The sequence below is a fragment of the Akebia trifoliata genome, chromosome 9, assembly GCF_017979445.1.
Source record: "Akebia trifoliata isolate Shusen 1 chromosome 9, ASM1797944v1, whole genome shotgun sequence".
In the NCBI taxonomy this organism is placed as follows: Eukaryota; Viridiplantae; Streptophyta; class Magnoliopsida; order Ranunculales; family Lardizabalaceae; genus Akebia; species Akebia trifoliata.
The window spans coordinates 25,501,304-25,513,327 of record NC_141383.1 but is presented as its reverse complement, the minus strand read 5'-3'; the positions used below and the strand labels follow the sequence as shown (position 1 = coordinate 25,513,327).

The 12,024-nt window shown below is 33.7% G+C and overlaps 1 protein-coding gene across 1 annotated transcript; it reads right to left on the bottom strand.

Moving 5' to 3' along the window:
- Positions 1-9,224: 9,224 nt before the first annotated feature.
- LOC147395004 (mini zinc finger protein 2-like) lies at positions 9,225-9,728 on the bottom strand. The gene has a single exon (XM_086454761.1). The coding sequence runs from the start codon at positions 9,530-9,532 to the stop codon at positions 9,239-9,241; it is 294 nt and encodes a 97-aa protein (XP_086310887.1). The 5' UTR covers positions 9,533-9,728; the 3' UTR covers positions 9,225-9,238.
- Positions 9,729-12,024: the final 2,296 nt, after the last annotated feature.

The window sequence follows — 12,024 nt, the reverse complement described above, 5'->3', positions numbered from 1 at the left end:
GAACCATTTGTTGACACCCATAGCGTTAATGGCATTTGTGACCCTACCTCATTATTCGAAGGAAAATGCTAAAGTGACATTGAAATGGGCATCAATTCACACATTTCTGATGTGGATGTATGTACAGAGCCATAGATGTTTTTCATTGAGATATGAGTGAAATGCATATGTGGCTCTGTGCTCACCTCCATGTCAATGATGTGTGAATTGTTGTCAATTTTAATGTTACCCCAGCACGACTCTTATTTGAAAATGAGTTTTATGATTTTTTTCTTATTAATGACTATTAAAAATGTTTAATGGGAAAGGAAGTAAGAATTGCGGATTATTCATACTTCATTTATTGCAATACTACTAGTTCAACAATCTAAAAAGAAATTAATGTAGTCATAATGAGAGAAAATTAGTCTCCAAATTTGAAATTTGACTTATGTCGGCCCAAACCATGATTCATGGGATTATATATATATATATATATATATATATATATATATATATATATATATATTTTTTAAAACAACATTCATTTTCAAAGACTTTAAAGATGATGGTCACTAAACTTTCAAATTTAAAATGTGTCAATTAATGAGACAAAAAAATCTCCCTCTTTATTTTTATATATATATATCTATATATATATATATATATAGGGGGGCGTTCAATGGCCAATTTTTTGGTTAAACATTTTTCAAAACATAAGTTAGAGGTTTTGGAATGAGCTGATTTTTGGTGAGGATGATCTCTACACCGAGGAGATCATCCTCACCAAAAATCAGCCCATTCCAAAACTTCTAACCCATGTTTACAAGTTGAAAAATTTTGGACCGTCCATTTTTTGTAAACTGTTTTTGATGGGGTTAGAAGTTTTGGAATGGGCTGATTTTTGGTGATGATGATCTCCTCACCGTAGAGATCATCTTCACCAAAAATCAGCCCATTCCAAAACCTCTAACTCATGTTTTGAAAAATTAATGTTTTGCCAAAAAGTTTGCCATTGAACGCTACCCATATATATATATGTGTGTGTGTGTGTGTGTGTGTAGAACCATTGATGCTTTTCATTTGTATATATATATATATGTGTGCATAGAACCATTGATGCTTTTCATTTGTATCTCGATGAAATGCCTTTATGTCTCCGACATGCATTCACATTTGTGACCTACATCCACGAGACACATGATTATGATTATGTATGTATGTATGTATGTATGTATGGATTTATGTTTGAGTGTTACTTACGGGTACAATTTTGGGATCATCTACATTACCACTTGATTAAGCATGATTACCATCTTGTATTTGGTTAGATAAAGTACATGCCATGAAACCCTTAGTAATAATTGTTGGATTCGCCTTTTATTTACTTTGGATGCATCTTTTCTTTACTTTGGATTCCTACAAAAGTCATAGTTTTAATTCTGGATCTTTTTAAAGAGATTCTATTGCCATGCCAACTTTTGCTAACGCCACCCCAATTCATATCTCAACACCAAAGAGTTAGGACACATCTGGGGGGTGGCATTAGTAAAAGTTAGTGTGACAATAGAAAATTCTTTTTGGTTTTTGGGATTCTTCTTTGGTTAAGCTTACATAATTAATAGACATGTAAGATTTTGGGGGGGGGGGACGCCCCTTACGGCTAAACTAATGTTGGCCAAACTGCCCCCCCCCTACCCCTCCGGAGGTGAACTAGAGCTGGAAGACTGTCCTCGTCCCTTCGGAGGGACTTTATGTATACTCAGGTAATCGGATTACCTAAGTTATAGCTCAACGGAGAGGGAGGGGGGGAGGGGGGACAAAAGGGTGTGGGAGAGAGATTTGGATTTAAGTTAGGAATTCCCCCCCCCCCCCCCCCCCCCTCCCCCCCCCAAGGTGAACTAGAGTTGGAAGACGACCCTTGCCCCTTCGGAGGGCTTTATGCATATTCAGGTAATTGGATTACCTTTGTTATAGCTCAACGGCCTGTATGGTCATTTATCCAGGCTTTAAGGCCTCTATAAACTCCCTACATGTCTATAGCTCAACGCATCGTAATATAGAATCTCATGCAAGTAATGCAGAATATTCATTTTTATTTATTTAAAAAAAAATGTGAAAATCATATTAGTGAACTACGGATATATGTTTATCTGGACGTGACACATGGAGGATTGGTTGAAAAACCTAGAAATCCATTAAAGCTGAGTCGGGCAAATCAAATTGATGATGCAAAACGAGTCCGAGTCACAAGGATTTATTAATCCATTCTCAAAGAATCCTGAGTTGACTCAATAAATGGGAATTCAAGACCTACTACACTTCAAAGCCCAATATGATAGCACGGACATCTAATCTTCGAAAGTGGGAGAAGTTTATTGTCCTTATCATATTTTGTTGATTGGTGTACCTAATAATCTCTGTTTCTGAAATTCTTCAACAAGTTGTTATTAACTTGAGCTCCATATTGGGTTGAAGAGATGGGTGGCCCATTTAAGAGGTCGGCCCACTTATCATGGTCCATTCATGCTATTTTTGGAAGTAACTTAACATGGGGCCCGTGAATGGGCCCAACCTACTTGGGTCAGGATTGGACTGGACTGGAACAATCAAGACACTAAATTTTTTGTCCAAGTGATAAAATGTATTATAGAAAATTGTGTTCCTTTACCTCTAAGAATGATCCCTTATGTAGTGATCGTGGATCCCTAACTTAATCAAGTTTTGTCTTACAGAACTACCTCTATCGCTTGAATCACAATCATTCAATGTCGTTCTTCGAGATTAGATCCTCTTGACGATCTCGAAATTCATAGTGGTTTGTCCTTATTGTCAGACTAAGGCTATGTTTGGTAACACTTCTGAAGTCTCAAGTCTAGAAACATCTGAAGTCTAGAAATTAGAAATTAAACTTCAGAAGTTTCATCCAACATCCCCCATCTCTGGTTCAAAAGCTTTTGAATTTTGGTTCTGAAGTCTGAAATCTGAAACAAAACAAACAGAAATAAAGCTTCTGAAGTCTGAATTTTAAAGATGAACTACCTCCATTCAAACTCCAAAAGTGTTACCAAACACACACAATCCGATAAGAATAGGATTATATATTAGATCTCAATAGTGAGATCCAAATTTGACCCAACAAACTCAGTTTGATATACAAAATATAAACAAACTTAGTATATTTAAATAAAATACATAATATAATTTACATTGATCAAATCAAGATATCGAAACAGTTCAGATTTCGGGTATGATCCGATCCATTGACAACCCTACTGGTTGGTACACTTCAAAGTTGGATAACTACTTTATTCCTCCACATGGAGTAAGTGGTTGAAGCCCATGTGATTTTAGGCCCATTCCATGTTGGGTCGGATCTATAAGCCCATGGATCATCTACAAATAATATAGTATCCTCTTTTTTCTTAAAATGAATAGTTATTTCATTTATAAAGCTTGTTGAGCTGACTCAAAATTTGGTCAGAGTCGCTTAACTTAATTGGATTTTGAAGTGATTCGAGCCCAAAACTAATAGGAATCAACTCATTTAGTCACTAAGAAAATAATCGAGTCAACTTATTTGAGTCAGGTCAAAAACTCAATCGATCGAGTTATGAAAGTATATATATTGGAGAACAAAAATATATAAGTTTATTTATTTTAAAATATTAAAGACAAATGTTAAATATTTATAAATTCAATATATTTTTATTTAATTAGTTCAAATCAACTTGCAAATTGACAAATTAACTTGCTTGATTAATATTCGAGTTAAATCAAGTTCTAAACTTATATGGTGCAAATAACAAACTCATGTTGGATGATGTAACCTGCAACTATATATGTAAGGTGGGGCCCCGTTAACACCCGAACTTATTGATCAAAAATAAATAAATAACAATCGAGAATCAATGACATAAAAACATAAAATCCCAACCATTAAAACATAAAACATATATCCCAAAGATATATAAATTCCGATCATTGGATTTCATGTTTTAAAAGTAGGGATTTCACCCACCCATGGGTTGCCTAAGTGGTAAGGGCGAGCACATGAAGTGTGGGTTAGGTGCACGTCACGGGTTCGATTCCCCTCTTGGATTTTGCTCATGATTTAACTGGGGGACCATGGCGATGGGTTATTGTGATAGTCCTCCATGAGATTAGTCGTGGTGCGCACAAGCTGGCCCAGACACTCGGTTAACAAAAGAAAAAAAAAAGTTGGGATTGCGTAAATTTTTTTTTCGTGAATCAACGAATCCCTATCCGAAACAAATGATTACGTGAACGCCTCGCTGTACCCATGTGCTTATACCAATTATTGTCCATGATATCTTGACCCCTCATTTGCAAATTCAAAAGTTGATTTTGTCCCATTAATTCTTCTAATTATTTCTCATGATAAACGTTGATGCAAGTCTTTATTTTATTATGATGAGATATGGATCATAGTCTGGTCTACCTTATTTGTATGTATGTATCTTCACATCCAGGGAAATAATAGGGCCCACCATTTGATGAGAGCCTTGAAGAAGATTTTGTGACTCTTATGTAACTAATCTGATCTGAAACCTCTGATAAAGGTAACTCTACCTAACATCACATGGTCACCGACAAATCTCCTCATGTGGGTCCCACTGGAGAGACCTCAACTTTAATGTGCTTATGTAGTATCGTTAGGTTCCTATAGATTTTTTCTGTCTTATTGTGAAAAGGACGTGCGAACCTTAATTAACCTATCAAGATTCCATAGTTGTGAAAGTAACTTAATATGTAACTTTGAAATGAAATTGTGAGATTTTAAGCATTTGATGGTTAAAACTTTGGTATTTGGAGATCTTATTATTGGGAATTTTCTATTATCTTCTTACTATTTTGAGTGTGTATTTCTATGAAAATAAAATTTTCTAATGTACGATTGTTTATTTTCATGAAAATGATTCTTGAATGAAAAAATAATCCTCGATCTATCACCCTATGAAAATTATCTTCGTGCCAATTCGGGATAATCACAAGTGCTCCCATCTATAAAATTAAAATCCGAATCTTATTTTGATTTTTTCTTAGTTAAAAAATATTCTCCAATCCAACACGTAAGAAAATGATTTTCTCTTTTTGACATTTTCCAAGGTACAAATTTTCTAAGAGTTAAAAAAAAAGTTGTTCTCCAATCCAATCCCCTAAGAAAATGATTTTGTTGTCTCTGTTGTGTAAATGTCTTGTACTTTGTTGCACTACGCAGAGTTGTGAGGGTGCAAAGGCTAGGGCCCTTGTCGAGAGCATGTTCCATTGAGTTTTACATGTTTTGGTAACTCTCTATAGGATTGTAAAACTAATGAAAAAATAGGTATTGATCTTGTTCTATTCTGTGGTTGTAAACACATTGTTGAACCACGTAAATCCTTGTGTTATTGTTGCGATTGTGTTATCTTTGCTATTTTTTTTTCATAGTCTCATCCCTAAAACTAAAAACAAACTTTGTATGACACTTTCTTATAATCGAAGATCAACAAAAAGTTATATTTTTGGGGTCACTAATTTTTTAAGAAATTACTCTTTTTTAGGAAAATATTATTAATGCAATAATACATACCTTTGCTTGGGAAAATTTGACTAAATAAATTACATATATTCAAAAGAGTGAGAAGAAAACCCAAAAAATGTGGAAGTTGAATGTAACTTTGTCTCACCTAACTAAGACACTTGTCATTGGTATTTTTTCACAATTTATTCCAACTACTCCTGAAAGGAATGTGCAAGTTGAAAGTTAAAGACTATAAAGAATGGTAATTAAGGTGGTACTGAGAATGGATAGATATGACCACACTTGCAATAACAAAACATATAGCTTTAAACAAAATTCAATAGAGGAATATAATCATTCTCTGCTGAACCCAAATTTAATTTTTGAAATAAGGCTTGAATGATTTTGATCAACATGACAATTTCAGCCATCCTTTTGTTTTAAAGATAGAAGGGTAATTTTTCACATTTTATGACTTGATCATTGAAAGCTACACCAACATTTCTCAGTCAAGGAAGTAAGTCAGACTTGTCAAATTATTGAGAAAGATATATATATATATATATTTAAAAAGTGAAAATAATAGCTAGGGAATGGATATCAAGAAAATGTCTAAAAATGAGGATATATTGCTCAAGAAAAAACTAGAATAGTGAAATAGGATCCATGTTGTTGATCCCAATATTTCGGATAAGCATTTACAAGCATCATTTATGAGAAAATGAAGATGGTTCCTTGATCTTTACTATTTTATTGGGGAAAAAATATTCTTAAGGATCAATAATAAGATAGCCAACATGATAGTTCTAAATCTTATAGGAGCCCATGATTATGAATACTTAATATAATTTAATTTATTTATTTATTTATTTTTATTTTTTTAAGATTATCAGGGTTAAGGCAAATCCGAACCAATTACAACCCTAGGTACAATCTACCGCTCTTTTCCTTACGGAGGCTAACTCAATACAACCAATAGTCCTCTCAAGAGAATCTGAAAAGTAAGCTTTCCTATACTTAAAATAAAAATGTCGTAAATATTTTCTCCGCGACAAATCCTTTTCCTACTAAAGCAATCGAATTTAACATATACCCAATCATGCAGTTCCCGAGCTCTTGTGCCGGTGGATAGCATATATGCTAGGTAAGAAGCTTTAAGGATCGATGCAGTATTAACTTGCATTTCATAAGGAAACCACATTTCTTAGGATAATATATGTGATCAAGAAGATCTAGCAATTTTTTTAGCAAGCAAAGGAGATTTAATAAATATAATAGTGAAGATTACATATATATATATATGATCTAACCCAAATCATCACACACCATTGGAATTCATCTACTCGACCTAGATTTAGTATTGATCGGAGGGCACAGATATGACTAGGATTTTTTCTTTCTCGATCTACCCTTCTTGAGTCTTACTTCTGATTTAAGAAAAACCAACTTGAGTTGAGGATGGTGAATTCTTAGGGACCAATGTAGATGATGGGAAGTGTGATAAATACCTAGCGATCAATTTTAATTGACAAAAGAAGAAGATAACATCTGTAAACATGGGCTTGGATCCATAGCTCAGTTGGTTAGACACATTGCAAAGCAACTTTGAGGTCGTGGGTATAAGTTAAAAAATACAACATCTCTAAACACAATCAAATAATGAGTAAAAAAGCCTTTATGTCAATCAAAGAACAAAAAGCTTTCTCTCTTGTTTGTTACCCTAATATCTCCATTAAATGTTCAGAAAACCTTATTCTCTTCTTTTAAATCAATCAAATGCTTAAGGTTTTGAAAACCTTTCTACTGTCCTTAATTTGACAGATTGTTCTCTTGTGTAAGTCTCAATATTTCCATTAATTGTTCAAAAAGATCATTCTCTTCGCTCATCAAACGGGCATTCATGAGCTCAAACAATTAGTTAATTTGAAATATCTTGTAGGTGTCCCAATTCATTTATTAGACACCTAAAAATTTGCTCCCTCCACATCAATACCTAATTCCAGCACTCATGCTCATACATCTCACAACATCAACATCTAGCAGAATCAAACACCCCCACCCCACCCAAAAAAAAACCCAAATAAGTAATAAATATTAAGAAATTCAAGATCTAACTTTTGATTAATGAAACTTTAATTCATTTGTATGGTAAAATCTGTAATGAAAAAGGTTGATGACAAACAAGAGAGTGGAGAACCCATTACAAATTAAAAAAGATAAAAACAAGAAAAGTTAAAGGAGCTCCTTTCAAGTTTTAATAACTAATGTGGAAAGTATATGTGTTAGGGAAGAGGATAAAGCTTTGTTACCAATTTTAAACTCGTTAACTCTAGAGACTTCTTTTTCTTTTTAGTCCTTTTTATACAAATTAATTTTATTCTCTTGTTATGCTCTCTCTACTAGTCCATTCTTTTGCCATATATATATATATATATATATATGAATACCACAGCTATATAATTATTGTTTTTGAGTAGTTTAATCACCTTTGGGTCATTATTACAACTTTTCATCATGGAAGCAAAACATTATTAGATTTGTGGGCCTTTCTCTATGAAATCATTTGTTAGGTATGCCTAAGTTTGGTAAAAATACAAAATTCTTTCCCAAACATAGATTAAATTATCCTATTAAGAGAGAGTATCAGCACATAGGTTCGCTATTAAAAGAGGGGGAACAAAGATAACATATAGCCTTTAACAGGAATGAATGGCATACTTGAATTAGTGTTATTAAGTTATAAATGGTAGTGTTGTGTCCTCACAGGTTAAGTTAACGTGTATGGATGGGAGAAACATGTGAAAGAAGCATCTCTATTTCTTGAATTATGCTTCTTTTTTATCAAGTTGTGCAGTAGGATAGAATTAAACGGCGAAAAATATTAATGATTCTTTCCAACCACAATATTTGGGATAGGGCTTGAATGATGATGTGCCATGGTATGCTAATACCATTTGATTAAAATTCTAAGATTCGCCTCATTTCATCTTTCTTCCTGTCACTCAATACATATCTTAATCTCCGTATCGAAGCACTAAGGGTTTGCGTCGTTACTGAGGGCTCAAGCGCTAAAGGTTGTTCTACTCCGGGGAGGCCTATTCTTGCTGCATGTACACAATCATAGTTAGTATAGCCCTCTTTTCAAAGGAGATCACAAGAAATTGGGGATGGATTAGCTAATTTTAGAGAAGATTCATCGAAAAAGTAGAAATATCTAGATCGATCGATTAATTCTGGGAAGAACCTTATCCACTTTCGTGTTATATCGCTTATTATTTACTAGAATTACACAACTTATAATTAAATCATTTTGAAGGACGTATAGGATTTCACTTTATATAATCCTTCTACCATCCTTCAAATACACTTAATTTCAATTATTTTACAAGGAAAGTTAAAAAAACAAAAAACAAAAAATCCTTACCTCATCATCCTCCAGCCTCCCAATCCAAACACTTGTCTTATACTTAATTACAATCATTTGGCTTAAAATCAAAGTATTAAGAGAGAGAAAAAGAAACCCTAATCGTTTTCAAGAACACACCAATCTAGATTTTTTTTTTTTCTTTCTTAGTATATCTCATGTCCTACAAACATGGTTAACAGCTACATCAATCTCAAAGGCAGAAAACAAAGGTAGATTTTAAAACAGTTTCAAACATATATAAAGTTACAAGTCAATTTCCTTATATGAACTCCTTCTACATAAACGGACCACAACTTCTTTTTATTTTTTTATTTTCCATTGGAAGAAGGTGAAGAACACTCACACACTACCTCATAGTCCACTTCCCTTCTGTGAAAGTTTCTGTGGCAGCCACAGGCGGCGCACTTATGCGCACCCGACGTACCCTCCTCCCCGCTTGCCATGAATTCTCTGCATCCATCGACCGCGTATCCTCCTACGTTAGCCGCATGGTTCTTTTGGCACTCACCATATCTCACAGCCCTTACGGTACAAGAAGAAGTACTAGAACTTCTGTAAGATTGATCTTCACCTCTCTTCGATGCAGCTTGGCGCTTCTTCATGATGAAAAAAGACCCTAATTCTTTGCCTATTCGAATAGTTTCTGATCTATGGAGATGATCAGCTTAATTCTCTAATAGGTTATAGCTAACCCAAACTAAGAATCTGGCAAGAAAACAAGAGCTAGAAGAAAATGCAAGCTCTGTTGGTTCAAGTGTAACCCTAACCCTAACCCTAGAATGTATTTTTATAGCTTGTTAGCCTCCTTGATCTCTTTTCATTCGGTATAGATATTTTTCATAAAAGCTATACATACCCGTCCAGATTTGGTTAATTTTTTAATTATTTCCATGTGTATTTGAAACTCATCTTTTACCTCCCTTGACTATGGTCTTCTAACCTAAAATGACTGAAACACCCTTATGTCGAACCTCTTGTCAAAAACAAAACCCTTGATTTTCAAGCCAAAAAAAAAAAAAAAATGGATCCTCAATCTTCAACCTTTTGAGCAAAAAATTTAATTTATTTGATGACCATTTATTTTTTTATTTTTTTTCCTAACATTTATCTTCTTCGATCCTTAACAAAGTCATCCTATGTAATAACTTTATTTATTTTACTCTCATTGATTTAAAAGACGAAAATATATAAAAACCTTTCAATAATCAACCAAATTGTGGGGAGAACAAATGTCAATCTTCCCACCAAAACCAACTTTGCAGTGGATGAGTTTTCAATGCAAAAAAATAAAATCAAGGATCTTTTATAAGAAGTCAAAGATGTGGGTATTCAAGTCATTTTCAGTTAGTCTCTCACAAAAGACCATGATCAATGGATAATGTCAACAAAGTAAAAACATAGGGATGTATTTCAAATATTCATCAAAATACAAAGAGCCATATCTAAATAACAAACCCTAGAAGAGTCGTTGAGAATTGATCGTTCAACCGACTTCCAACTCATTAGGGCAGAAGAAAACGATTCCCGAGTAATTAAGACGACCACAAGATGATGGGAAAGCTTTACTTTTGGGCCCTAAAAGATTGATTGGTTTGTTATAGAAAAGAGCAGCTAAGCTGGCTAACCTAAATATCTGTGGGCCCTCACTCACCCTAAAAGCTAGGGATGGACCCCTTGAAACGATGCCAATAACGGTTGTCTTGCGACCTAAAAACGTGGGCCTATCATATCTAATTTTTTGCTAAACTCAATGGATATTATTAGACAAATCTTGTAGATCATATTTTATACCACATAAAACGATTATACGAATGGTGTCGAGACCACCACATCAAAACAAATGTGGGTTCGAGCTCTCGTGTCGCAATAATTTAAGTTGACCTAACAAACAAAGATTCCAAGAACGAGAGACATAAGCGCATCAAGTTGAATTATGTACATTTGGGATAAGGGGTCGTGGTCGAACAACCAATTTCATCCTCTATAATGTGTGGTGGAATATATTTTTGAATCAAGTTAATGGAGACTAATCTAGTATGTTGGATCAATCGACATATTGAAATGCAAGAGCACCCAATATTTTATACTCTAGGCCATACCAAATCAGTATTTTGATTTGCAATATAAAAAAAATGGAAAGAATCTAGGATATTAAATAAAGATACATCCTCTTACACATGAATCATGGTTGCAATCCTTCAATATCAATTATGGGGTGTTTTAAATCGTTACCATATTTATTATGGTGAGTTTAAATTGTTTCCATATATATCATGGTTTTAGAAATCGTTTTGACGTCTCGTTTGTGAAAAAGACTGAGTGGTCTCAGATGAGTTTTTTGGTATGATTGAGTCGTCTTGTTCAAAATTGATTGTGGTTTTAAATCTCGTCCGATATGTTTGACTTGTCTATCTGTCTCCTTGGTGGACGATACCATCTAGGTCTCAAACCAGATTTGAAGTCATGATATATATTGTTAGTGATTTAAATTATTTCCATCTTTTTTGGAGGATTGGAATCATTTCCATGTCTATTTTGTTTCCATATTTATGAAAAAAAGATAGTGGATAAATGCTTTGGAGGTCTTGTTGTACTACTAGTACTTCTTATTTATTAAAAAAGGGACTAAAGTCTCCACTACTACTGGTCTTATTTTATTTTTATTTGATTTGTAAGTTTGACTTGAACCCACAAACTCAGAGTTGCTTTGCAATGTGTCTAACCAAGTGTGCTATGTGGGTCTAAGCCTTGCTACTGACCCCATAACCTGATCTTTTCGTAGACCTACAAACAAATGATTCCCATAGCTAAACCCAAAAATAAAGAAGAAGAAGAAGAAAGAGTAGCCCCATTGATGATTGTTAGAAATTAGATTTTTAATAATTTTCATTATTAATTTCTAGTTATTGATTTGCTCATTTTTGGTATTCAAATATAATGTTTATGTATTACTAATCTCTAGAAATAATTTGACATTCATGAGGTTAATTTAGTAGTCCAAAAGAATTTGCCTTGAGATATTTTCAGATGATGATCACATCAAGATTTTCTATTAAGGAGATTTTTTTTTCCCGCTTATTGTGGGTATCCTCAC